This window comes from Haplochromis burtoni, unplaced genomic scaffold (genome assembly GCF_018398535.1).
Source record: "Haplochromis burtoni strain Fernald_Lab_line unplaced genomic scaffold, NCSU_Asbu1 Contig_203, whole genome shotgun sequence".
NCBI classification, from domain to species: Eukaryota; Metazoa; Chordata; class Actinopteri; order Cichliformes; family Cichlidae; genus Haplochromis; species Haplochromis burtoni.
The window spans coordinates 911,757-937,515 of NW_024582564.1; the positions used below are offsets into that span (position 1 = coordinate 911,757).

At 41.9% G+C, this 25,759-nt stretch overlaps 1 protein-coding gene across 4 annotated transcripts; it reads right to left on the reverse strand.

Moving 5' to 3' along the window:
• Positions 1–475: 475 nt before the first annotated feature.
• On the reverse strand, positions 476–24,890 carry LOC102303474 (sorting nexin-14). Of its 4 annotated transcripts, none has more exons than XM_042226253.1 (29): positions 24,369–24,890; positions 22,945–23,065; positions 22,753–22,826; positions 20,469–20,547; positions 20,330–20,373; positions 20,145–20,232; positions 19,417–19,501; positions 19,120–19,276; positions 18,649–18,724; positions 18,312–18,356; positions 17,797–17,886; positions 17,192–17,306; positions 16,805–16,960; positions 15,215–15,339; positions 14,461–14,519; positions 14,114–14,137; positions 12,983–13,115; positions 12,705–12,891; positions 12,417–12,500; positions 12,026–12,126; positions 11,651–11,759; positions 10,692–10,732; positions 9,262–9,378; positions 8,466–8,580; positions 7,753–7,917; positions 6,757–6,852; positions 5,661–5,752; positions 3,728–3,784; positions 476–627 (listed from the first exon to the last, which is right to left on the reverse strand). In XM_042226253.1, the coding sequence occupies exons 1-29, from the start codon at positions 24,503–24,505 to the stop codon at positions 598–600; spliced, it is 2,802 nt and encodes a 933-aa protein (XP_042082187.1). In that variant the 5' UTR covers positions 24,506–24,890; the 3' UTR covers positions 476–597. The 4 variants fall into 4 exon arrangements, with proteins under 4 accessions (XP_042082187.1, XP_014193553.1, XP_005936288.1 ...); XM_014338067.2 differs by having other exon boundaries at positions 476–624; positions 14,114–14,155; XM_005936226.3 differs by having other exon boundaries at positions 14,114–14,155; positions 24,369–24,889.
• Positions 24,891–25,759: the final 869 nt, after the last annotated feature.

A 25,759-nucleotide genomic window follows, 5' to 3' on the forward strand; every position in this document is an offset into this window, starting at 1 on the left:
ATGTTTTTCTCTCTGCAGGCAATAATGTAATAAATAACTTTATTACAGAATCCGTCACTTTTATGTTGTTTGCACATATATTAAGATTTCTGTATGTTTGTCCAGATGGTTTTGTCTTCTTCTGTTTGCACACAGAAATCGGAAACAGGAAAAAGTCTGAACTATCCTAAAGTTATAGCTTATGGCTTCCTGCAGCTTACAACAACTTGGCAGTTCACGGTCCATAGAGACTGGAAACTAGCCAGTTTGTAGCTGAGGTTTGAACTCCTAACACAGATCAACTGAAACTAGATGGGTTTGAAAGAGAGCAAGGTAGCTTGTTTCAGCGTGAAACAGACCAAGCAAGCCTTTCACTACAGTTCAGCTAAAGCAGAAGTGAAAATATGTGAAGCTGAGCTGGGATGAAGCAGCAAAAAGTTCTGATGAGCAGATGAGCTCCTTGGTGTTTGCAGAGAAGACGACTGGCAGTGTGATATCAATAAATATCTCTTTATTAGTGCATTAATGTACATCGGAATGCAGAGATGGTCTCAGAGCCTTTGGAAATATTCTGACAGTATTGCACATTCCAGCATGGAGTTCGGTTCCTCGTCCGGGTCACACGATGAACGCCTCCTTCGCCCCCTGCTGAGAAGGAAACAGGAAACACCTGTGAGGTCACATTCGAGTGTTTGAGAGAACGAGGCCCGTCCGATCTGTGACAATCTAAAATATCACCCTAAACTATCACAGCATTCAGGGTTAGGACCGAGGTCGCCATGACGAAGAAGTGCATTATTGTGGAAAGCATGAAAGCACAGTTGTGTCATGTGCTCACAGAAAACTAGCTGGGGTGTGGATGTCCACATGGACCCTCACGCTAACTCTCTGATGATGAAATTTACTGGCTTGAGGAGATTTGGAGGAGGTAGCTGGGGAGAGGGAGGTTTGGGCGTTTCTGCTTTATTGTCACTGTCAGACGAGTATGAGGCTCCACAGACGCCATCCACGCCTGCGCCCTGCATGTGAGCTGTGGTTTCTCACTGAGAGAAAGTTCCAGGCTCTCGGCTGCATCTGAATCCAGCTGAACTAACTCTGCCTATGTTACTAGCTTTAAAGACGCTTTACAACAAAGAAGGAAGAACAACAACAACAACAACAAAAATCAGGGCTGATGGAAGCATTTCGTTTTTCGTTTCACTTGCTTGGGACATGGAGGAAAGATGCTAACTAAACGTAGCATTATCTGAAGAGCTGCTTCAGTTGAAACCAGCCTGAATCCCTTATCACCTGGTTTCCCATCACAGCTGCAGTGAAAGGAGATGCATTTCTCTGCTCACAATGTGAAATTAGTCTGGCTTTAAAGTAAAATGAACAGTTATGAGAAGCTGATTTTAGAAGCAACAAAAATCAATGTTTGGGGGATGAAAAACAAAATAAAGCCTGATCGTGACACAATAAATCATCCATTAATTTTCTTTGATTTATCCAGGTCCGGGCAGCCTAAGCAGAGAAGCCCAGATCTCCCTGTCCCTGGGCACCTCCTCCAGTTTATTTGGGGAAACACTAAGGCGTTCCCAGGACAGCCCAAGAGATATAATCTCTCCAGCATGTCCTGATGGGATGTGCCTGGAAAACCTCATCTAGGAAACCCCCAGAGGAATCCTTGTCAGATGCCCAAACCACTCTCAAATGACTGAACTCCTTACCCTCTCTCTAATGCCTGATCTGATCTCCTGCAGGAAATCTTTCTAAAGGTACGACATCGCCTACTTAAGTAGAGAGATCCTTGGCGCTACTGATGCTCACGATGGTGCATTATGTGCTAGTTGCTATGTGTTTGTGTCCCAGTGTCAGCCGACTGAAACATAACATCTTGGGCATTTTTTCCCTCCTGCATCCTCGCTCTTTGTTGTGGTCAGGTTTCTATGGAAGCGGACAACAGTTTATACCAGTTTCCTCCACATGTATCTGCAACATCCTGGTTCCTTTGGTCACTACTCAATCCTTTTATCTCAATCATCTTGTTTTAATAACGATAAGTCAAATTAAAATTCAGTTTAATGCATAGCTTTGCTATCTGTAGATTTCCTCTGCTTATTCACACTCACCTGCAGAAATCTGCAGCCTCAGTTTGACTATCACGACATTGATTCATCAGAACAAATCCACTCAGTCGTTCATCATCGTTAATTAGATATTGATTCGAGCATCATAAACTGCTAAATGAGCACTAAGCACTTAGTGTAGATGCCAACAGGAGCCTCCACAGCTGTAGCCAGCAGCACTAATGGTTAGCAGACTCACTGAGAATCTGAGCTGCTTACAACAGTTTATTTCCTGTCTAAGCAACAAATCTGCTCACTAACACACAACATAAGTCCAGCATTCCCTAAGTATCCATTAAATGCCTTCAAATGTATTTTCATCACTATGTGGATGACAGGATAAAAAAAATGCAGTTAAAGATTGCACAATGAGGATCTGCTGTTAAAACTGTATTTTCAAGATGCACAGATGTCTGTCGGTGAAGGTCAAACAGACCTTTTTGCTTTTGCAGACCACGTGCACTTTAGGGCTGCCACGATTGGTCGACTAGTCACGATTACGTCGACTATCAAACTCGTCGACGACTAATTTAATAGTCGACGCGTCGTTTGAAGCTTTGTAAGATCCTGAAAGACGCAGGAATAAGTAGCAGGATTTAAGAGTGTAATAACGGACTGAAACAGAAGATGGCAGCACTGCATGTACAAGGATGCCAGCTGCCGTTAAACCCCGAAGAAGAAGAAACTGTCCCAGAATTCATAGCGCGGCCCAGCTCAGTTTCCAACAATGGCGGCAGCTAGTTAGTTTTAATATTACTCTTATTATTCTTTCTGGGTCACAAAATAAACGTTTAACATATTTTCAGGCGAGAATGTAGCTGTGTAAACCTCAAATATCTGCTCAGTTTATCAGGACACCACATATTTTCAAAAGCGCTCCGACGTTTTCGGAGACGTCTGTTACCCACTAGCTCGATAGCTAGCCGGGGGCTAGGTCACTAGAGCCGTGAGAACACCGGACTCCCGGCAAATCGTTTTCAAACCCACCGCCGTCTTTCGCTACTCAGGTTAAATATATATAAGTCACTTAGATAACTTAAAAATGTTATTGTTTGGCTTTTTTCAGTATTTTATTTGTTCCTGAGTAAATCGGTTTGGCTGAGATTAAAGTTATAGTTTTTACACAGCTGAATAAACATCAAGCAGACAGCTGATGTCCTGTTATATTTTAGATAGCAAGGAGCAGACGGCTGAGTTTATTAAACTCCACCAAAACAATCTGCAAACTTCATTAAAATTTAATAAACTATCTTGTCTTTATTTTTAGTTAGCACAGACCTTAGACACTTAAAGCTGTAAGCTAATGATAGTTATATAAGAGCAGATGCTGCTGGTGCAATAAGCTCTATGTTTTACGTTCAATGGATGCACGATCTGATTAGTCGACTAATCGCAAAAATAATCGGTGACTAGTCGACTATCAAAATAATCGTTTGTGGCAGCCCTAGTGCACTTAAATGTGCAGTAAAACATCTGTTTTGACCAGGAAAAAAACTCATGTTTGGAAATGCACACGTGCACATACAGTGAACTCCTGAACAGGTCTTTTCCTGCCTGATATATTCTGAGAATGGCGTCTTATCTTAACTTCTAGCTCATCCTGTTTTATTTCTTTACATTCCCCACTGTCAGCTGTTTACCTTGCTGAGTTCAGGAAAAAGCTCCAGCACGGCGATGTCCAGCAGGACGTACGTCATCTGAGGAAGAGAAATGATCAGGCCAGTTAGAGTCAGCAGTTAGAGTCAGAGGGGAAACGTTAATCTCCTCTGACTGTTCATTGTGCCAGTAAGACAAAGTGAAAACATACAGGAAGTATGTCAGTACTGAAAGTTAACATCCAAACACTCCTGATTTCAGATAATAATTTATCTTATAGTTCAGAAAACATGCATTTTAGTCTTTCTGCTCACTCAAACATCACCATTGGCAAGAGCAGCTAATTATCCCTGAGTCATAAACCAGTGATGACTCAGTTTAATGTAAACTCAGCCTGAGAGGATCCCTGAGAAATAATTTAGTGGTGTTTAAGTACAATGTGAGTGGGAAGAGCTGCACAGTGATGAGCTGAAAACAGGACAGGCTCAACTGAAAGTCATCGGCTTGCATCCTCAGAGTGTGGCATTAAGCAAGTACTGGCGCGTGTGTGTGTGTGTGTGTGTGTGTGTGTGCGCGCACGCGCTTTATAAAAGAACACTTCCAGTGAAAAGAAAAAAAAAAAAAAAAAAAAAAAGGCACCTGACTTCAATAACCTCGTGTTTTCTGTTTTCACTGTGTGTGCATGTGTTTGCACTTATGTGCAAACAAACTACACAATGCAGCAGAGCTCGCAAGCAAACATGTAGAAGAACTCATCTGTTTAACAGATATAGAAAAATCCAACATGAATGCACAGAAATTTGCATTGCTGCGGTGGTCGTTTAACACATGTTTACAGCATTTACACTGGAAGAAAAGTGTGATTAACTGAAGCTCAGATTCAGGACTGCTCACAGGAACTTAAAAACTTTCGTGGACTGACAGGGAATTAAGGGAAACATTCACATGTAAGTGAAAAAGCTGGGACCAGTAAACATGTAAATCAGGACAGCTGTGAGCACAGCCTACACAGGCTGCAGGTCTGCAGTGATTCTGTCTTTTGCAGCTTTGTATAAAATCAAGTCAATCTGAATAAACTTCCCACCTCACTCATTTAGAACCAGCTGATTTACAGTAACAGTGACAAGTTGAATTAATCCATGTAAGATTTTACCTTCGTACTATGAATATTTTCACAGTTACAGCCCCCCTCTGGGTCCAAACGTGGCGTTTGCCAACATTTCTGAGTATAAGAGCCAGCGACACAAAGTATATTTTCTAACACAGTGGTTTTAAACACTTCCTGTTAGTTAGTGTCTTTAAATTCTTCTCTGATAGGATGAAGGTCTGCTTGCATCAGAGTAATCAAGCTATCAAACAATTTCTGCACTTTTCTACAAAGTGAAAGCGCTTAGTGCAAGGCGTCATGCATAGGGATGGGTATCGTTTAGGTTTTATCCGATACCGGTGCCAAATCAGTACTTTTGAAACGATGCTTAAAGAATGGAGAACACAAACTTTGTCCAAAAACCTCTTGTGTTTATATTTTTAGCAGTATATGACATCTCAGGGAGAAAAAGAAGCACCGAAATGTGCGCTGATATTCAGTCTGGTTACTGCCATTTATGTCAGAACCGGATAACGGTACCCATCCCTAGTACCATCGACATAGACGGCAACCACATAATGACCACCATCAACTGTGGCACTTGTGGTGTCTCAGCAAACCAGACTTTGACTTTAAACCTGCTTTTAAATTAAGCTTAAATGTGTCTTTCAGGCCTGAAAATGTCACATGGACATCTCCTGTACCTATAAAAGTCACCAGAGCTTAAAAATATCAGAAAAAAAATAGGCCTCACATTTGGACCCACCCTGATGCTAATGGAAAAATGCACCCTAACATTACATTACACATCACCGTTGAACCTGCCTGAACATACAGGAAGCTCTCGTAAATGCTGAGCTGAACCGTGGATTAGGAGAACGACTGTTTACCTGCTTGTTGAGCAACGGCTGCTGAGAACTGTCAAACAGCAGCTGGATACCTTCATACTTCGACTCCTCGCCGATGCACTTCACCACAAAGTCTGAAATCGAAGCACATCGTCCAGCTTTATTAAGCCATGAGTATGTGAAGCATGCAGATTTATTGAGTTTGACCCGAAACCTGTTAAAAACACACAGCAAAGACCAGGACTGTTTGTCTATAAGATCAGAGTAGAAGAGTTGGAGGACAGTCGGCAGAGACACTCTTCAAACTTCCAAGCCCTTTGTGACTGTGTGTTTTATGAAGTGCTAGGCTAATACAAGTTATTCATATTATTACACTGGAAACTTGTCTGAGCAGAGCAACCTGGAACTGCAGTCCAGAACTTTAGATGTAAGAAACAAAATACTCAAATTGATAACAGGAAGGAGATAAAGTGGCGCTCTCGTTTCCAGGTTGTAGTTAAAGCAGCTACGTTCTGTGCAGGAATCCAGCTGTAAGAAAACCTCTGTGTCTTTAAAAGCAGAAGGATCTCTTCCGTACCGTGAATGACAAAAGGAAAAGCATCACGGACAATGCCAGTGTTTAAACTGGGACTTTAGATCCAGTATGACCGGCAAACTGGGAAGTGAGAACACCTCAAAGGTCTTGTGGTTTCATTTCCACTTTTACTTTTAAAGTCACAGATCAAAAGAAACTGCCTGCACGCTCACAGCTAACTAAATGTTATTACCCCCTTTAAATCAGATTTGTGACGTGTTTAAAACAGGCTCTGAGATGTTCACTGGCACTTTAGAAGAGTCTGATTTTAACACGGATACAGTAACATACTTATTATCTTTATTGATGTTCTGATATGATAGGGTATACTGCGATGTTGTGCTGAAATGCACAGCCATTATTAATTATAATGTCTCAGAGTGAGTAGATAAACTTTGAGCACAGCTTCGGGTCAGAGTTTTGAAGCTGGAAGTTCAGGATGTGACGTCATAAACTGTTGTGGCCTGGTCTGCAGAGACAGCCTCACTGAATACTTCAACGTGAAACATACCAGGAGATGATTATTGATTATTAATGATTACTGTGACTGAACTAAAACCCGACCTGGCAGGTACTTCATCATCTCCTCAAACGTCTGCTTGGCTCTGGCTTGTTTGGCCTCTGCTGTTCGTTCCTCGCTGCTTTCACAGAAGACGGCGTCTGCAGAAATGAACAGGAACAAATCACAGAGTTAATGTTTCCTCCTTTGTTTTTGGAAACTGAAACATCTGCACAGAAGCAGAGATTTTCTGTAAGGTCACACAAGATGAATCATCTTCAAAAACAAGTTTTTTTGTCCAATTAAAAGGTGCTTTGTTCTCTGCATCAACACATTGACACATCGCTGCTGACCACGTGTGCCGAGTGCTCCGATTTCACCTCAGCTGAAGATTTGTTAAGAAGTTCAGTGGCATCAACTGAACGTACTGCCTAGAGGCAGTGGGTTTGGTGAGGAATTGACAATTCCCAGAAATTCAATTTCCTGGCAGGAATGTAATGATGGCAGCATGCTGGAAGCTGTCTGGGCACACCTGAGGAGATGGGAGATCTGCCAAACCTAAATCAGATGCAGCTTCTGAGATTTATGCGCAGTTATAACCTTCTCTCTGATTAGCCTTTTGAGCCCTTTGCAGGATGAGGAAGGATAAAAGGAATCATTCTGGAATAAAAAAAAAGCCCTTTGATGTACTAACTGCAGGTTTATATTGCTGACAGGATTCAGATCTGCATTTTTATGATTTGAACGTTAATAAAATACTCAGACTCTTTTCTTTCCGGTTCACTCACTGTTGACTCAAATCCTGAGCTCGATAAGTTGAACTCCTACCAGCTCAGATCAAGGAACAGCTATCGTGGTGATGCAGGAGCTTAAAATGAGGCTCAGGTTGAGTCGTGAGGCTTTTTTTTGTGTAACATTTAAAAAGCAAGAAAAGACCTTTCCACATACTGACGCTTCTTTTGGGGTCATAAACAATCCGAACACCTTGGAAATCATCTTAAAAGCAGCGATACTGAGGCCGGAAATAAGAAAAGACTTTATCGGTGCGGGTGGCGTCCTACCTCGGAGCTGGGTGATGAGGGAGACCACGCGGTGCTCCTGAAGGATCTGCTCCAGTTTCAACTGCATGTACTGATCCATGTAGGCTTCGAATGTGCTCTTCAACAAGATCCTCCCAGCAGACAGAATGTGATGCAGCCAGTCCGGCATGCGAAACACCACCCGGCCTGCGAGTCCAAACACCAAGACGGATACAGACAGTCAGGCCCGAATCAGTTCAAGAAACACAGATCGAAACATCTCAGAGGCGACCAATCTAAAGTCTTCTAATCATAACAGGTCTGCGCGTTCAAAGCAAAATCTCTGCTTAAAGAAACGAAAGTAAAAAGAGCTTCGGTGGGACACGTTAGCACGATGGCTGCTTTCTAAACTAAACTGTGGGTCTGTGATTAATGCAAGTGTCTTCATCCCTGCTTTGATTATCAGTACAACGTGTATTATGTTACCATTAAAGGCCACAGTATCTGCTGCAGGAGGAGTGAAACGTAGAAAGGAAATCATTGGATGCTTTCCTGCAGTAATTTTTCCCTCAAATGTTCTGACTGCAAGAAATTCCAGCTTCCAGCATTTCCACATGTGTGCGATTTGGTCCCGTCATCGTCGTGTTTCTGACTTCGATTACTTACATGGACACTGTGACAGAGGCTGTACAGACTTCCTGTAAAGCTGTGATCTTGCCTTTAGAGGCTGCTAACAGCTCCTCGGGCTCACTCACCGACATACATCATGTAGTCGTACATGCCGTCCACAGTGAACGTCTCTGCGAAGAAGTTGGGGTTGTGCTTCCTCTCCGACAGGTTGCCGTTGTTCTTGAACAGGTTGCTAACGAGCTGCAGGACAATGAGCACATACCGTTACCCCATAACGATTAAAATGCTCGACGTAATTTAAAACATGAAGAAATATTGAAAAAACAAGGCTAAGCTACAGACGAGTACCTGCAGAGGATCTTTAGTTCATAACACACAGGAGACAAAGTCTTGAACAATCAGGTCCCATCTTATCCTAGTGACCCCACAATACCGTGTTGCTTTCATAGAGCATATACTTCAAAGTAGAATGGGACACAGAACCTTCAGTTTTCAGGCTCCCATCTTGGATTCAGGAGACACAATCTGTACTTTTGATATTAGGATTAAACTTTCCTTTTCACCGGTTGCGGCAAGTGGCCGCCCCTCCCTGAGCCTGGTTCTCCTTGAGGTTTCTTCCTGTTAAAAGGGAGTTTTTCCTTCCCACTGTCGCCAAAGTCCTTGCTCATGGGGGGGTCCTATGATTGTTGGGATTTTCTCCATATGTACTATTGTAGGGTCTACCTTACAATAACAGCTTGAGGTGACTGTTGTTGTGATTTGGTGCTGTATAAAAAAAACCCTGAATTGACTGATTATATCTTCTTTTCTTTGAACTGGGCTTCTACAAGTATTCATGACTAAATGCCAGGATATGACTGAGGCTCAGTCATAAAGTCAGTTAAAGCTTCCATATGCATTTATAGGACAGATGTTTATTACCTTCTTGTTCCCCGCTGTGGGGCTGATGATGGTCAGCTCGGGCCGGCTCGGTTTGGGTTTGGGAGACTCGCACGAGTTGACGAAGGACTGAAGGAACCGCTCCAGGTTCTGTCCTCTCTGCAAAACACACGTCAGCGAGTTTCACAACATGTGCAACATATCTGCAGAAAGTCTATTATAGCTTATCACCTACTATCATTAAAGCTGCTGATATTGAGATTGTGGAGTGTTTACAAGTATTTAGGGATTTTTCTTGACCGTAAACTGTGTTTTGAACCTCATGCTGATGCCACTAAGTTCACCAAACACTGTTCTTTTTACGGAAAATGAGATCTTTTATCTGAAATGTTGTCCTTATTTTACAGGAGTTTTATTGAACCTGTTATTTCTTTCTGTATCACTGCCTGGTTCGGTAACACGACTCTGAAGAACAAGAATCAGTTGGGACTTTTGGTGAAAACTGCCAGCAAATTCTCAGGGAGTTGGCAAGACAGAGTTTTGGCCGTTTATAACAAGTATGTGAGGAAGGTTCATTCTATTGTTAATTGTTTTAAGCACCCACTTCACAATGACTTTGACTTGCTTCCCTCTGGCCGTCAGTGCAGGAGCACTGATGAATAGGATGTTTGTCGTATCGGTTCCTGAAATTCTTCTCACGATTTTCTCAACACAATTTTTTTTTTTTTTTTAACTGAAACAGTTGTTTTACTTGAAGATATTTCCCACTCATTTGCTCGAGATTCATTACATATTCATTTATTATTCATGTGTGGTGGGACACAGCAAAATTTGTGGGTCACAGAAAAAAGAAAAAGTTCAAGCACTGCCCCCAGGTCAGACTTTTCAAGCTTACAGCTATATACACTGCCAACCAAGACAACCATAACCAAAATACATCTCCGTCCTTGAATGTACAAGAAAGCTCTACTCTGTGGGTAAATTCCACCTTAAATGAAAAAACCAGGGCAACAACATCAGGAACAGGAAACGATTAGATGTATTTTTTAGACATAGTTTTTCTTCGAGACCCTGTGAATTTGTCCTAGAGGTCGGGTCAGCTGCATGACACCAGATGTCATTGATCACAGACTGTTTGTGGGATTTGGCATGTTTCCGGCTGTTTCTGTATATCTGTGTGTATATTCCCAATGCTTGTGACTGCCTGCGACTCTAGAGGTTACACAAAACGAATCGTGAGTAATTTTGCTTTCTGGTTTTGGCTCACAGTGAAATTCTGGGTCTGCAGAGGGAAATATCAGCTTACCAATAAGACGTGGCTTTTAAAGGTGGGACACAGAGAAGCTGCACTTTCACACGCTTCTAAAATCACTCCAGATAACGGGAGACGTTTGCTTCATTAACTGAGATAATGCCTTCGCAAAGTCAAAGGAAAAACAGAGAAGATCCCCGGCTCAGGAAGAGATACTCACCTCCTTTATCAGCTTTCCAGGAACAGACTTGAAGATTTTTCCTGTAGAAAAAAAACAAAAAAAAAACACTTTAGTCACAAACCGAACACAGAAAGATGGCGGCAGCGAGCGCTGAATGAAAAATTATGATATTTGCTCCCATAGTAACATTAACTGCTTTATACAGATTACAATGCAGAAGCACTGATGTTAACAGTGCACAAATTCAATTAATACAAAAGCATGACACGGCCACTGACACCAATGTTATTTACTTATTTCATCACTTTCTTAAGTCAGTCTGAGTTTTATACAAATGTTTTGCAATAAAATTATTTTAAAAGAAAAAAGTAATAATGAGAGGTTTTAATTTGCAAAAGAAAATGTTGAGTAAAGACAGACATGATGGCATCACTGTCTGATTATTAATCACACGAAGTAGAAAAAGGTCAGGCATGTTCACTGTGAGTAAAAGTCAGTGAGTACAAGCTGATTAAACCCCATTTACCAGTAAACCAGCAGCTACCGCCAGCTTTCAAGGTAGAGTGCTTTGTTACTTCATGCAAGAGATGACTTCAGTCATGGCGTTGAGCCATCCATCCACAATGTCAGTTTGAATTTGAACCAGAATAACCGACAGCGACTGTCTTATTTCTTTAGTGGGAGAAGATGAACTCTCTTAGACTGCACGTGTGCAAGACATGCAGCACAAAGTCTTCATTTTGACTTCATACTCGTGCTGCTTTGCAACATTAAATAATGGAGCAGAAGTTAGCTACCATTCTCAGATTGCAGTTTCTGACGGTGGTCGTTCTGCTCTGCAGCTGTGGTGAGATCAGTGTAGTGACACATGGACCAGGTCTCCACCGGCTACAGGTGAGCTAACAGCACCCTTTATTAGCGCAGCTACTCTGAAATAGTCACATAAAAAAAAACAAACAAAAAAAACAGAGGGCATGTGTGATGCGTTGGTTACATACCCAGGTTGACATCGGGCAGCATCCTGTCCAGGAACTGATGCTCCACAAGAGGAGACAGGAAGTCGAACAGCAGCTGGCTGTTGCTGAGCTCCGGATGCTGTAGGAGAGCCTGCGCACAAACACAAAGAGCCAAGAGTCAGACTGATGCTCACCTCTCAAATAAAGACTTACAGATAAATACAACAAGCCCTTAAAGTCATCAGGCCAAGCAGCGGTGCATAGACTAACTGATAACTTTACTGCTTCTCTTAGGTTTGTTTTTCTGGGGGCGAGATGCTTTATAGACTAACAGAACCTGCATATGGAATAAAGAGTCTACAGCAGCCGTACTTCATTAGCTTCTTTAATGCTCCTCAAACTTCAGACTTCCAATACCTGCAAATATTTCTCAAATTCTTCCCTTTTAGATTCGAGGAACTCGTAGTTCTTTGGTCCGATGATTCTTTTGGATGGAAGCTGTGCATCTTCAAATGGGCCTGAGAACAAAGTCAAGCGGGGGAAAAGCGGGGTAAAATACCAACAGCTGAAATATAACACGGTCATTTGATGAAGTGAGGTAGGTACATAGACTGTATACGAAGAAAGGACATAGCCAGCCTGTGGTTTGTGGAATCCTTTAACATTAAAACCAGATGCAAGAGCCATCACAGAGTCTCCATCTGTTGGCCATTACAAAGAACTTCACTTTCCACTTTTACCTTTCAGCCCTTTTTCAGCAGAGTCCATCTCTTATATACAGTCTCTGGTTTTGTAAACACTGTATTACCGTGGAATTCGGTGAGTTTTGACTCCAGGACGTAGAACTCCATGTACTTCCTTTGCACCAACCACTTGTCTGCTTCGTGATCAGCTAAAGTAGATGAGAGCAAAAGCCATTACATCATCTGACTGATGAGTCACTGAGTCTGGGCTACCTCACAGGACTATTTCTGATTATATAACAAACAAATGTCTGCTCTGAGCAAATAAAACCTCATTAAAGGTTATTTTCCTACAAACATCTTCAGGTTCGTCTGTGCAGGAAGAACCTGAACCTTCCTCTCCGCTTGCTCACCGTTCTTTTTGTCGTTGCGCTCGACGTGGATGGAGAAGACTAGGATCCGCTCCTTCTTGATGTCGTCGTCGTAGAAGTCGATGTAGGGGATGGTGATACTCCAGGCCAGAAGGTTCCTCTGAGGTTCAGGTGGGATGGCCGGCTCGTCGGGGGAGTCGTCTTCCATCACAACTGTGGCCTCCTCCACCTTCAGGACGGACAGAGGAGACTCACAACTAAGACATCGAGCACCGATGTGGAAAAACCATCGATCTATATTTAAACGCCGCTGCACTCACCATATCGTCGTCGACGTCATTCATGGCGCTGGACGGCAGTAAGGCGCCCTCCATGGTCGTGCTCTTAAACACGCCTTTGATTTTACTGCCAATTCCTCTGATACCGAACGACTCCCCTCTTTTGGACGTGTTTCTAAAGATAACAGAATATTTCATCTCGTTTCTCTGGACTCCATTTACTGCAGGACAAATTCACACGGAGGATTTCTCTGTGTGCTAGGACATGTAAGTAAAATGTAATCAGAATACAATGATCTGCAAATCATGTCAAACTCGTATGAAGTTAAGTACAAAAGAGCACTTTGCTGAATCACCGTTCCGTTAACAGCACTCTGTCTGCGCTTGGAAACTTGATAAACACTCTTTAGACTCAACAGCTCAGTTTGCTTTCATAGCACTCCAGATGTTTTCATATCTGGACTCAAACTTAAATCATCATAAACTTCCCGCGGTCTCGCTCTCCTTTACTTCTCTAAAGCGTCTTCATACACGATCATCTTAGTAATTAACTTCTTTTAACCATTACATGATTTTTCCAGCCTGTGCCAGAAACTTTTTAAAGATATGTCATTAGATTTTGGGTTTGTATCATTTTTATGTAACACAGGTTTGAAATGACTTGCAGAGGAGTGCATTCTTTTTTCATCATTATATTATCATTATTATTGACAGTTCTTTGCCCTCAATTCTTTGGAAACGTGTTGTGTGGTGCACAAGTCATGCAGCAGGCATGAACTAAGAAAGGACAGCCAGCATCAGCATGTCTGTACTTCTTCCTCAAGAATTTTGTATTTAGTAGGACATCTGGGGAAAATCTGTTTGCCTTTCTAGCATTAAACGCACGACTGCTGAGTCCTGAATCAAGAACAGTGACTAAAAACGAAAAATCAGTGTCAGGCAAAAATGCAAATGCGATGCAAAGACTCAGTGCTGCTCATCCGACCACAAGGAGAAATTCTAATGACTCTCCAGCATCTTTATTCCATCTTCTCAAGCAGGAAGTTAAAATCGCTGAGCGAGCATCACGCAAACAAATCTGCGGTCAGCAGTGCTCTATCCGCATGCATCGTACCGTGTGCTGTTTGCAGGCAGTTTCAGTGCAGACGAGCAACATGCTGCTCGAGTGCTTACCTGGTCTCGTCCCAGCTGAAGCTTCTGGAATAAGAAGCGCATCTAAAGACGGGCGTTTGGACAAAAGACAACCTCAGAGAAATAAACATGAGCACAGTGAGCTGCTCTGATTGTGTGCTGCCTCACAGTGAAAGGTTTACAGTGGTCACTGCGAACACAACGCTCGAAATGAGGAGGAACAAACCAAATTACTCGGACGTGTTTGCGTTTATGCACGTGTTGACAAATTTGTGTTTTCAGAATAAATGCTTCCCCCCCACCCCCTTTCATTGTTACTTTTTTTTTTTTTTTTAAATTTTAAAACACCTATCAAAATAAACACGTGAAGTTTAGTGCAAATCACAAACCTGCTGACTTTCGAGCTCCTCGCTGGAGACTCCACCCCCTTCAGCAGGTGTCTGAAGTACTGCACGGAGAAGAGACAAAGGTACATAAGTAGTGACTAATATGAGATTCTGAAAGTCCTGATAAATGTACGATGGGGTGTGATCAAAATATTTCAGAGAAAAGGAGAAGAGCAGTCAAATTTAAATCGGGTACGTTTTTGGACAAATTGGTGAAAAAGAATCTGTAAATAATCCTGTAAAAAAGTATTTTAAGTGTAACAAATAGAAGTCAGATCAACTTCCTCTTCATTTATATAACTTACAGCTTCGTGTATATATATAGCTATTACCTCACTGTTAATGAATAAGAAATTAAACTCACTAACGGCTCCAGAATTCTATTCTTGGACTCTATTCTGAACTGTGAATCATGCAAAGTTACTCTAATCTTTATGTGTCACACACTGGACCTTGGATGCAAAGCCTTAGTTAATATGATAAAAGAAACTTTTTAGGTCCCTGTGTTTGAGCTGATTCTTCTGATTTCTCCTGATTGGCTGCCCCTCACAAACGTAACGTCAACCATATTAGGGATATCGGCTCTTAAGCTGAGAGTATGGAGCAGGCTGGGCTTTTGGCTCAGGTTAACCCGTGCACCTATGACAAAGTGGAACAAACAAGGCAGCTAGCAGCTGAAGCACAAACTGGTGACCTTGTGATGTTGTGCTTTGATGTGCTGCGTTTGTGTGGGTCAGTCTGGTTGCAGAGGTCTTACCTCATCGCTGTGACAGAATATGGGCGTGAAGACTCTTTCCAGTAGAGACAGGACATGCTCGTACGCCTCAAACAGGCAGCGCATCTGCTGCAGCTTCACCACCTCAGTGTACGGACCTTTGGCGACTGACAGAGAACACGAGCTGATGTCACTGCGTGCTTCCGCTTACTGAGTTACAGAGCTTAGAGAACATGCTATATACATAGGTAACACAGGCACGTCAAACACCATCGTAACAGTCATGTTTCACAGTTTCTATGAACTGAATTTTGGATCAGATTAAACCTGAGCGGCTGTTTTCTAACAGCGTCCACACGTACAAGGTTCCAAAATCTTTATGCGCACGAAGCACAAACAGATTTTTTTTTCTTTGTAAGAATAACCAGAACGTGTGCAAAACACAGAAGATAAACAGAAATATTTAAAGTGTCCAACTCAGTAAACACAGGATTTAACTAAATATACCAACACTTCAGCCGTCATTGTGTACTCTTGCACAGACTTGTAAATACCAACTAGTCTTCAATTCTCTCATATTTAATACTTTCTTCTTTTTTCCTATTATTATTATTATTATTATTATTATTATTATTATTATTATTATTATTATTATTATTATTAAGGAGCACAAGCCAAAGAATTTCATTATGATAAATGTGGCTACACTGTTTATCTGTACGTGACAATAAAACTTGAAACTTGAGATATCCCCACAGCCTAACAGGGGAGAATGTGCATGAAAACACAGTCAGTGCACACAGCTGATGCAATGAGCTTACACTCCCAGAAACTGAGTGCCAGAAGAGTTTGCATGGCCAGCAGTGTATACGGTCAATAATCAGAGCTAATGATCGAAACAAAATATTAATATTAAAATATTTCAGTTTAAACTGATGCAAACACCAGCTGTGGATCCATAAGCTGTGAAATGAAACACCATCTTCACCAGCGCAGGTTCAGGGAGTCTCACAATGTTCGATATCAAACACCATTTGGATGAAAATGGAGCCACGATGCAAACAAAACTTTCCATCTTCGCCCTGCTGCTGTCGGGAAAATCTCACACAATCAGTCACCTGAGTTATAATAACAATGGTGATAAATGTGATGGCCCCACATATGGCACCGACTGGCTGGTGTTTAGACCTGTAATCGTGCTCATTGGACCACTTTTGGACCACGCTTATTTAACCAAGAAACAACAATGCTATGTAACGCAGTGAATTTGCAATAATTTAGTAGTTTTTGGTGACCTTTTCTTTTTTTTTTAGGTCAAATCAGTGACAGTTTGTTACAGGTAATCACTGGATTTAAAAAAAAACAAAAAAACAACTTGTGTAGAATTGGACATTAATCGCTTCCAAAACACTCTGTATCAAGAAATTTGATGGAATTTGAAGAATATTTCATAAGAAAATTCACAATTAAATTTTCAGAAATGTGAATGAAATTGTTCACAATCTGCCGCTTGCAGTTACAGAGCATCATACAACACAGCTCATCTCTGAGCTTTCACATTTAGCTTCAGGTCAGGTGACAGGTGTTAAAGCCTAAAGGCGAGGTAACGATCATGCAAACAGCAACTCTCACCGTTCCTTATCTCTTCTACGATGAACGGGTCGAAGCTGATCTTGTCGATGCTCTCCTCGAGGCAGTACGTCTCGTACATGTGCACCACCTCGCCGTGCAAATGCAGCAGCTCAGAGTCGCTCAGTTCCGGACGAAGGATCTTATCGTTAAGCTCCTCTGGGGGAAAAAAGTTTTATATAGTCAGTCCGACACATTTATATAACAGGCTCCAACAGGGACCTCACTGCATGTCTAAGAACTCATAATATTGATTAAAAAAAAACAAACTTTATTAATCAAGTTACAAACCGCTTGACAGAGAAACATTTTCATGCTTGCTGCATGTAAGTGGAGCAAAACCGTTTACAGGATGAGCTGTATGAGGAGATCAAATGTATGGACTCCTACCGACGGCGAGGCAGAACTGCAGCACATGCACGGCTCCTTCCTGCTTCAGGAAGTTCATGAAACGAAAGAGGAGATCCTGCTGCTCCCTGATCTCTTTCAGCTCCAGCTTCAGCACCTGTAGCACCACACAGGGAGGGTCAGACAAGCTTCAAAAATAAATCTGCGCCACATTCACACTGTGTGGAAACTGATCAGAAAATTTTTATTTTTTTTTTATAAATCACTACATGTTTATACAACTTATAAATAACACCTTACACCAGCCTCCAGACCTCAAATTAGACCCTCGATTATTATTCAGGCTAAAAACAAAAGGGGATCATGTTTTAGGGATCGACGTTGTGGCTATTTACCATATAAGGTTTATTATTATTGTTATTAGAAACACCAGTTCAGTAAATGTATATACACTTGAATTTACTTATTACATTTATGAAGTTGGGAAAGTACTGTTTAAGTTGACTTAAATTGCTTTAAATAGAAACAATTCCCAGCTCTATCAGGAGAAGTGTGATCAGACCTTCATTCTTAGTTTGAGCTGCTGAAGTCACAGCAGTCTGGAGGAAAAGCTTTTCTCCTGCCCTGTCGCACTCTGAGGTACTTACAGACGGCTTCTGGCTTCTGATTTGATGAGTTTCTTCGTATTTCTGTAAAAATGGAACCAGTGGAGACGGAGGCTCTGTGGCTGGCTCCGGCTGGACAGGACAGATTCAAAGAGGCCATTAATTCAGAACACTTGACTACAATTAAATTAATTGATTTGAGTATAATCGAGTGAAAAAAAAAAAAAAAGACTCTTCATCTTTAATGTGTTTGTTTTCCATGCTGGACACATTGTATGTTATAGGTCCACTGTGCAGGATTTAGATCACCTACTGGCTGGACTCAGGTCTGATGTTTAGAGCTTTGTTCATAACGGTAAACCTCAACGCGGAGCTTATAAAGGAGCTGACAGGCTGAAGTGAAAGGTTTTGGTTTTAATTCAGCTGGAGATAACTGGATTAAAATGAGCCTCCTGAATCTACACTGTGACACGGTCTGTCATAGCAATGTCGGCTCTCCTCCACACTTGACCTTTAAATTTTGTGGGGCGCAGATAAAAGGAAGGCGGTTCACTTACTGGAGTATCATCAACAAATAGAAGCACCATGAGGTTCACTGTATCCTGAAAAGGAGGAGAAACAGGACATGATGTAAAAAAAGTTTTATACTGTCACAGCGTTTCATCATCACATTAGGATTCATATTGTATAAAACATTTATAATTTCACCACTTTAACAGATAATCTTGATTAATTTTGTTTTAATTTATATATTTTTATGTGATTGAGAAAATGCAGTTCAACAGTTCAAAACACTGAACTGATTTGGGGATTTTACGTACGCATATTTGTTTTTTTTTAATCAAACTCTGATGCACCAAAGTTACAGACCAACGCGATCATGTGGCTACTTACAGGGTCGGCCATGAAGTCCATGGTTGGTAGGATGACGGATCCAGCCATCACCTCCCGCAGCAGCAGAGCCAGAGACCTGCACCACATGAAGCAAAAACCAAAGCTCAGAAATTTATCAGAAACTCTGCCTGAGACTCCCGCGATGCATTAAAGTCGTATAAGAACACCTAAAGAGGCAAGAGAGAAGGTTTATGGTTTTTTTAGATCCAACCGACTTGGAACTTGGTGGACAGATTAGAACATTTGAAGGTAGTTTGAGAAGAAACCAGCTGCAAACCAACTTCAGATAAGTGGAAGAAATCGATGGATGGCTGGAAACTGGACTGAAAATCTCCTGTTCAGAGTTTGAGAGCTACAATGGAAATCTAAGAGAAAGAACAGAAATCGTCTTTGTACGGCGGAACGATGAAGGAGTGAAAATATCAAAAAGTCTCAGATGCAGAAAAACACTTCATTCGGTCGTCTCTGTACCTGCAGTCTGTGGCTTTGGGAGGCATGACATAGGGAAACAGCATCTCCGTGAGCTTCCTCAGGTACAGCAGCTCGTCTCTCCGGCTGTGCAGAGCGACGTGGAGGTCGGCGCCATATTCGTCCAGAGCCGCCTGCTGCAGGCCGTCTACAGTCTTCACTACAAACAGACATAAATATTAGGGTGCAACCCTGCACCAAGTGAACCCCACGCCACACAACCACAGCCAGCATGCTTCCCACAGACGACTGAATATAACACGCATATTAGAAATGAAGCACGAGCGGACACGTGCATACCTCTTTGGTGGGCTTTTGCAATAATTTCAATGTGCTTCATCGCAGCTTTCATCACTTTGTCTGCAAACACAGCAGGGATATCAATCTGCCAACAGTGAGAAACACACAAAAAGTAACGATTAACACAAAAATCATCGAAAATAGGCACCAGACACGGCGGGTGGCAATCATTAAAAACAGCACTGCATCCGATCCGTTTGAGATTTGGAACATGTTTCTGAACGGAAATCTGAGTAATCCAGTTGATTTAATTTCACTGCAGCAAACAGAAAACTGACAGTCGCTCCAGGAGAGTTCACTGACACTTCCAACAAAATAGAGCCAAACAAGCTTTGTTACTAAATATATTATTAATTATTATCTTTATTATCATTATTATTATTATGTAACATTTTACTATATAGATTATTTTTTTCCTGTCTTTCAGCTCGGCTATAATCAAATAAACTTCACACGTTACCTGTAATTGGATAAGTAATTAAAACAAATCTGATTAGTTTAAGGCCCGAGGAATTACAGCGAGGAATTATACTTCTGTTTATTTCTAAAAATCAACCACATAAACAATGTCATAAAAACTTGTGGCTTTGGAAACACATTGAAGGTTTTTTTAAATATTATTTCATACTATTTATAAACTGGATTTCACTCTAAACCAGCTGCTGATCTCATTTTCAGTGGAGCAAATCTGTAATCCTCACAGTTTGTTTTGTGAGATAGAACATCACCTTCTGAGCTCGGCGGACAAGCACCGACGCGAAGAAGCGAAAAGTCATCCTCAGTTCATCCAAACACGCCTCGTCATCTGTGATGTCTCTGAAACCAGAGGCGGCAGTTAAAAAAAACCCAAAAAAAACCCACAAACGTCTTTACCAGTACATGGGTAAAAACATGCTTTGAGCTGTCCTCCTACCTGTACCAGGGGTACACAAAGTTCTCAAGGACTAACTCGAACACCTGCGAGGGGGGGGCAGTAGAGAGGTCAGAGAGGACCACATAATCACATCTGGATGTTTCACTTAAGCACATGTCCAGCTGTTGAGCTGAGGTACCTCTGCTACTGAGGCGTCCACCTTTGAATGAACCTTCAGGTCCAACCATGGCTGATAGTTTTCTAGGAGCAGTGTCGGCCTGCAGTTAATGAAAGAAAGTCAGTCAGGTTTATGATTGATTGTTTCGTCTGTTTGCAGGATTTTTACAAAAAGACTGATGGAGCTGCACGAATCTTTGCTCAGTTGTGGGGATTGTTCTGATCTTTGAAGTTGATCCGGTGGGGGAGGTGTGGGATGCCAGATCAGGCGCCTCCTTCCAGCCCTCCTCTCTGCTCTCTCCTATCTTGTCTCTTTTGTCTAAATTCTCTCTATCACCTTTTCTATTCCTTTGAAGAAGTCAGGCTCCATAAATATTAAGGAGGTAAATATTACTTCTCAGTTGCAGTGAATTGATAGAAGAAAATAAATTGTAGAAAACTAAACAGAAGAAAGTAGAAGAGAAATAACAATTTAACATAAACCAGTGACACACCCCGGGGCCTGATCAACCCTGGCAGGGCCTTCTTAGATGAGGGTGTCTAGTGATAATGGCAAAAACACCCGATGAATCCAAGGTCCACTACTGATCGAGATGATTTTAATATAATCATCTCGATCAGATCTCTTAATCCCTAAACCTAAACAAGGAAGGAAAAAAATGGTAGAATAGCTTAGGATAAAAGAGCGAAACACCCTGTGAAGTTGAGGCACACAACGATGTGTCCCGCTGGTTAACTTTCTGGGATGCCTTTCCTCATAACAGCCGTCCCTCAAGACTTTCTTACGGAAATAGGAAAAAAGAAAACATAAATAGGAAAAAAAACTGATTTCCAAATGCACAAGGGATGTGTTTCTGGGGAGACAATAACCTGACGGACCAGTTGCAGGAACCAAAATATGCTAAGAATTGCGCTGGGAGACACTTAAAAGAAGTGGAGGATCTATCGATTTTGTGAGGAGAGAAAAGATGAGAGGTAAGTGTGTTAGCCTGACTATTAGCCTAAAAAAATCCATCATCATCATTATTATATGAATCGTGATAAAACACACCTACCATATTTTGGGTTCCTGCAACTGGTCCGTCGGGTTATTGTCTCCCCAGAAACACTTCCCTTGTGTTTTTTCCTATTTCGGTTTTGTTTTTTCTATTTCTGTTGTGTTTTGTGTGCTTTTGCAGCATTTTTCCTTATTGCTGGTGTTTTCTTAAGTGGCATTCTGTTTGGCCTCTCAGGGTCACCGTACTTTCTCCATTTGAAGCAATGCACTATCAGGGATTGTAACATCTAGTCCTTTTACTGAATCTGTCAGGACAAGCAAGGCATGCAGTGGCTGCCTTGTCAGATCTAAAAATAGGCATAAATTAAAATGTACCAAAGTAAAGCGACCTCTCTCCTTTCATCTCAGACAGCGCTGTCATAAAACTCCTCACCTGTTGATTAACAAATGCATCCAGGCTTTACATCACTGCCATCTTGTGGCAGCAGTCAGCAATTGTTGTTGAAAGCTTCTTAAAAATCGCATAGAATTTGTTTAAAGGGCGTGTCCATCTCCCATCAACAATCACTGGAGCTGGGCAAGCGGAGAGGCCAGAAGCCTGTTTCTGGCGGTTTGCACATGCATTGTGGAAAAATCTGACAGCAGTAAACTGATAAGAGACCAGCGTGCGTGACAAGGTGTCAGTGGCTGTACTTTCACTGCTCTGAGTGCAGTCACGGCCAGCAATCCATTACAGTAGTTATAACTTACAATTCTTCAGCCAGGAAGGAGTGCAGAAAGGTGAACATATCCATGTAGAGCCCAGACAGGCGGCACAAACTGTATGTTAATATCTAATCAAATGTATTTAGTTAAATTGGTACATAAATAAATTGCAGAGGAATTGAGGTACAGTTATCATCTGGCTTATTCTGAGGTTTGAAAAATGATGGTTATCTTCTCAGTTTAACCAGTCAGTGTCAAGCCCCACACAGGAATTTACAAGTGGAGGTTTTCATGTTGTGAATGCATTTAAAGATGTTGCCAGATTTTTAAAAATAACAATAACAATAGTTGAGAACTATTACCTCTTCTCTGCAGTTTGATTTACTTTGAAATATCTCAGAGCTCAGCCATCTCTGCGAAGCTCTCGAAAAAATCCACAAATAAAGTTTGATTATCTGATCGTGAAGTGCGTTTCCTTGATTAAGACCAAATCTTTTCTGCTGTTAACCAATCAGCCGACAGTATTGTTAATCTTTCAGACTAACACCATCTGTTAAACATTTTCTAGTCTGAACATGTGGGGTCAGAGGTCAGGTGAACGTACCGGTGACGCTTGCATTTGACCTTCCCGCACACGGCACAGCTGTGACCCAGAGGAAACAGTTCCTGCTCCCGTTGCTGTGCAAAGGAAGAGAAACATCGGTCAGTAAAGATGTACACTTCATCACAGAAAACCTGTCTGTGTGCAGAAATCATCATTCAGTCAGAGCCTCTCAGGTAAAAGTGTGTGCCTCACTCTGCTCCTGGGCTTCGCGGTGAACAGGACGCTGGGAAGGAGAGTCTCTGGTCTGAGGGAGCAGTAGAAAGTGGCAAAACCAGCCAGGAGCGACCAGAACACCATCAGGATGTGAATATACCTGCAGGGAGAGCATTACACAGACTCTCCATGTGAATGAGATGAACTAGGGCACAACCTAGTGATCACTCCCTGTGAACTGCAGCAATGGACGTGATTTCCACAGACAAAGGGTCATATATTCTATTTCAGGCAAGTAAAGAAAAAGTGAGGTTTTTGATAGTTTCAGCTTAAAAATCTGAAAAACAAAAACATGGCAAAGGAACAAAAGTAGAAACTGGTTCTAGCTTTTATTTTGCATAATTTATGTGTGACAGAGCAAACTCGTGCTTCCCATTGTAAATATCCATGTAATTTAGAACAAACATCTGAGGCAGAGTAGCTCCACCCATCTGCTGTTCAAACCTTCTGTTTATGAGGGGACAGCCAATCAGAACAAAGCTGGCTTAAAAGTGGAGCTTAAACAGCTTGTTTTAGATACACCTTGAACCAAGGGGCTGCATTAAGGCCCAGTATAAGACAGACTCATACAAAACTATTTCATTAGAGTCCAAGAATAAAAAGACAGGAGTTCAAGCTGAAAGTGGGAGAGTTGAAGATGTTAACATTTTCTATGGGAGTGACCAGGATGGAAATGGAAAGAATAGAAATGAGTCGATCACAGGTACAGCTCAGAGCTGCCAGGCAGGAGGAAAAGAACAAGACCTCAGAGGAGATTCATGGATGTAATGAAGGAGTACAGGCAGAGAGTTGACAGAGGAGGATGCTGGAATAGGGTGAGATGGAGGCAGATGGTGACGACCTCTAAAGAAGATTTGTACCCAACAGGGATTTTCCTAGTTTACAGTGGACCTTTGAGGGGGACGCTGTACACCTAAGCATGACTGGACTGCATTTAGTTTAGGCAAAGAGTGTATGTTACCTGGCTTTGCCGATGCCTGTGCACTTCCCATTTTACTTTTTGGTCATTTCTAAGAAAAACTTAAGCAAATTAAATCTGATTTTTCTTTGGAGGAAACTCATAACCAAAAAAGGCAGATACACAGGAAAGACCTGCCTAATAAACTGTCACCTGTGGTATTTGAGAAAATTTCAAGTGTTAAGATTTTGTGAAATAAAGTATACCGAATTTGCCTTTGGCACCTCTTTGTTTGTTCTGTGACTTCTGTTGTACAGATATATGTCGGGGAGGTGCTCTGACAGAGAACAAAGCTTAAAAACTAAATATTCTCAGGCAGGTTCTGCCCTGCGCCTGCTCCTTGGTCTACTGACTGACCAGGTGCAGGTCACAGTGCTACACACGAACCGCCTGACACTTTGCACGTCGGTGAATCTTCCAGGTGAATGGGGTCATGTGAGCTCACCTGTTGAGCAGCACCGTTAGCGCGAGCATAGACACCAGGACGAAGCAGGTGAGCGGATACTGACGGCCGGCTTCCCGCAGGACGTGCACTTTAAGCCGCCGCTTCACGTCCTCCACACACGTTAGTATTCCCGCCATCCGGTCAGAGCAGCGGCAGCTCGGACATGACCAGAAACAGCCGGGCACGGCTCGGGCCTGATCCGGACTTTCTCCCGCACAGCTTGACAGTACACGGCTGACCCTCCGGGTGTCGCGGGCATTAGCCTGAACGTAGCGCTTAGTGTCAGAGCCGTGACTCTAACAGCCACAAAACAGGCTCCGTGGCACGAGCCGAGGCTGCTGCGCACTCTGCTCCCGAACAAAATCCACTCTCTTCACTTTATAAAGTTTTCACTTCGTGGTTTCAGAATAATTTCCGACGTCTGACACACTTCCTCAACAGATGGAAAGAGTTGTAATCGCACCGCGAGTTGCCAGGTCTATGGAAAAACGTAAAAATCATCGGTACCCGCCTCTTTAAAGGCTCTCTGATGGGCGCATGACCAGCAGATAAACACGTTTCAAGCACAGTCAGCTGAAGCTGAGGGTGGGATTTTTCCACTTGATACGTCAGTAAACAGGGATTACTATTTATTTTATTTACGTGTGTACAAAGAAGTGTCCTTTAAAGTGTAAACAATAAAGAAATATCAGATTCATCTAGTTACTTTGATTTTAGGACAGTCGGAATTTTATTTTTTGATATTAGCATTACTTATCTTATTTTTTTTTTAGTTTAAATGTCAAAATTAGATAATAATACTAATAGAATATACTGATTAAGTCAGTTATATGCCAAGAAACAAAATTATTGTATATTTATTTTCTATTGAAACACTGGACTCCCAGTATTGCTTATAAATCAGTTAAACATCGAGCTGTGAATTACTTTGGGTCACGTGATTTAATCTGTATATTAGCTGAATAAAAAAAATGATTTGATTATCTTTCTTGAGTAAAGCATTTTACTGTAACTGTATGAAACCGTAACTTCTTCAGCAGACATGGCAACCCTTGACCCAAGCAACGCCACTTCCGGTAAGGCGGTTTGTTTTGATAAGTTTACAGTGAGAATTAGGAATGCTGGGGGTTGATCATTAGAAAGCAAGTTTCTGCTCTTTAACTAGTAAATAATCTGAGATCAGGCTTTTCATAACAAGTTTATTGTGCGATAATTTAATGCTCAGGGGGACAGGACATTCTCATTTCTGATGTGATTTAAATTGGATATTCAAAACTGTTTGGTTATCTACAGCAGGGGCGGATCTAGAAGGGTGGCATGGGGTGGCAAGTGCCACCCTAAAATGATCCCTTGCCACCCCAAGTGCCACCCCAGTTTTGCATATGACAGTG

What these genes read in the sequence shown, in the direction of transcription:
- LOC102303474 (XM_005936226.3), bottom strand. Translation starts at nt 24,505, where the DNA reads ATGGCGGGAATACTAACGTGTGTGGAGGACGTGAAGCGGCGGCTTAAA. An exon ending in TATTTGTTGATGATACTCCA is followed by an intron (nt 17,887 to 18,311) that starts GTAAGTGAACCG and finishes TGTCCTGTCCAG; the next exon opens with CCGGAGCCAGCCACAGAGCC. An exon ending in GCGCAACGACAAAAAGAACG is followed by an intron (nt 12,501 to 12,704) that starts GTGAGCAAGCGG and finishes CATCTACTTTAG; the next exon opens with CTGATCACGAAGCAGACAAG.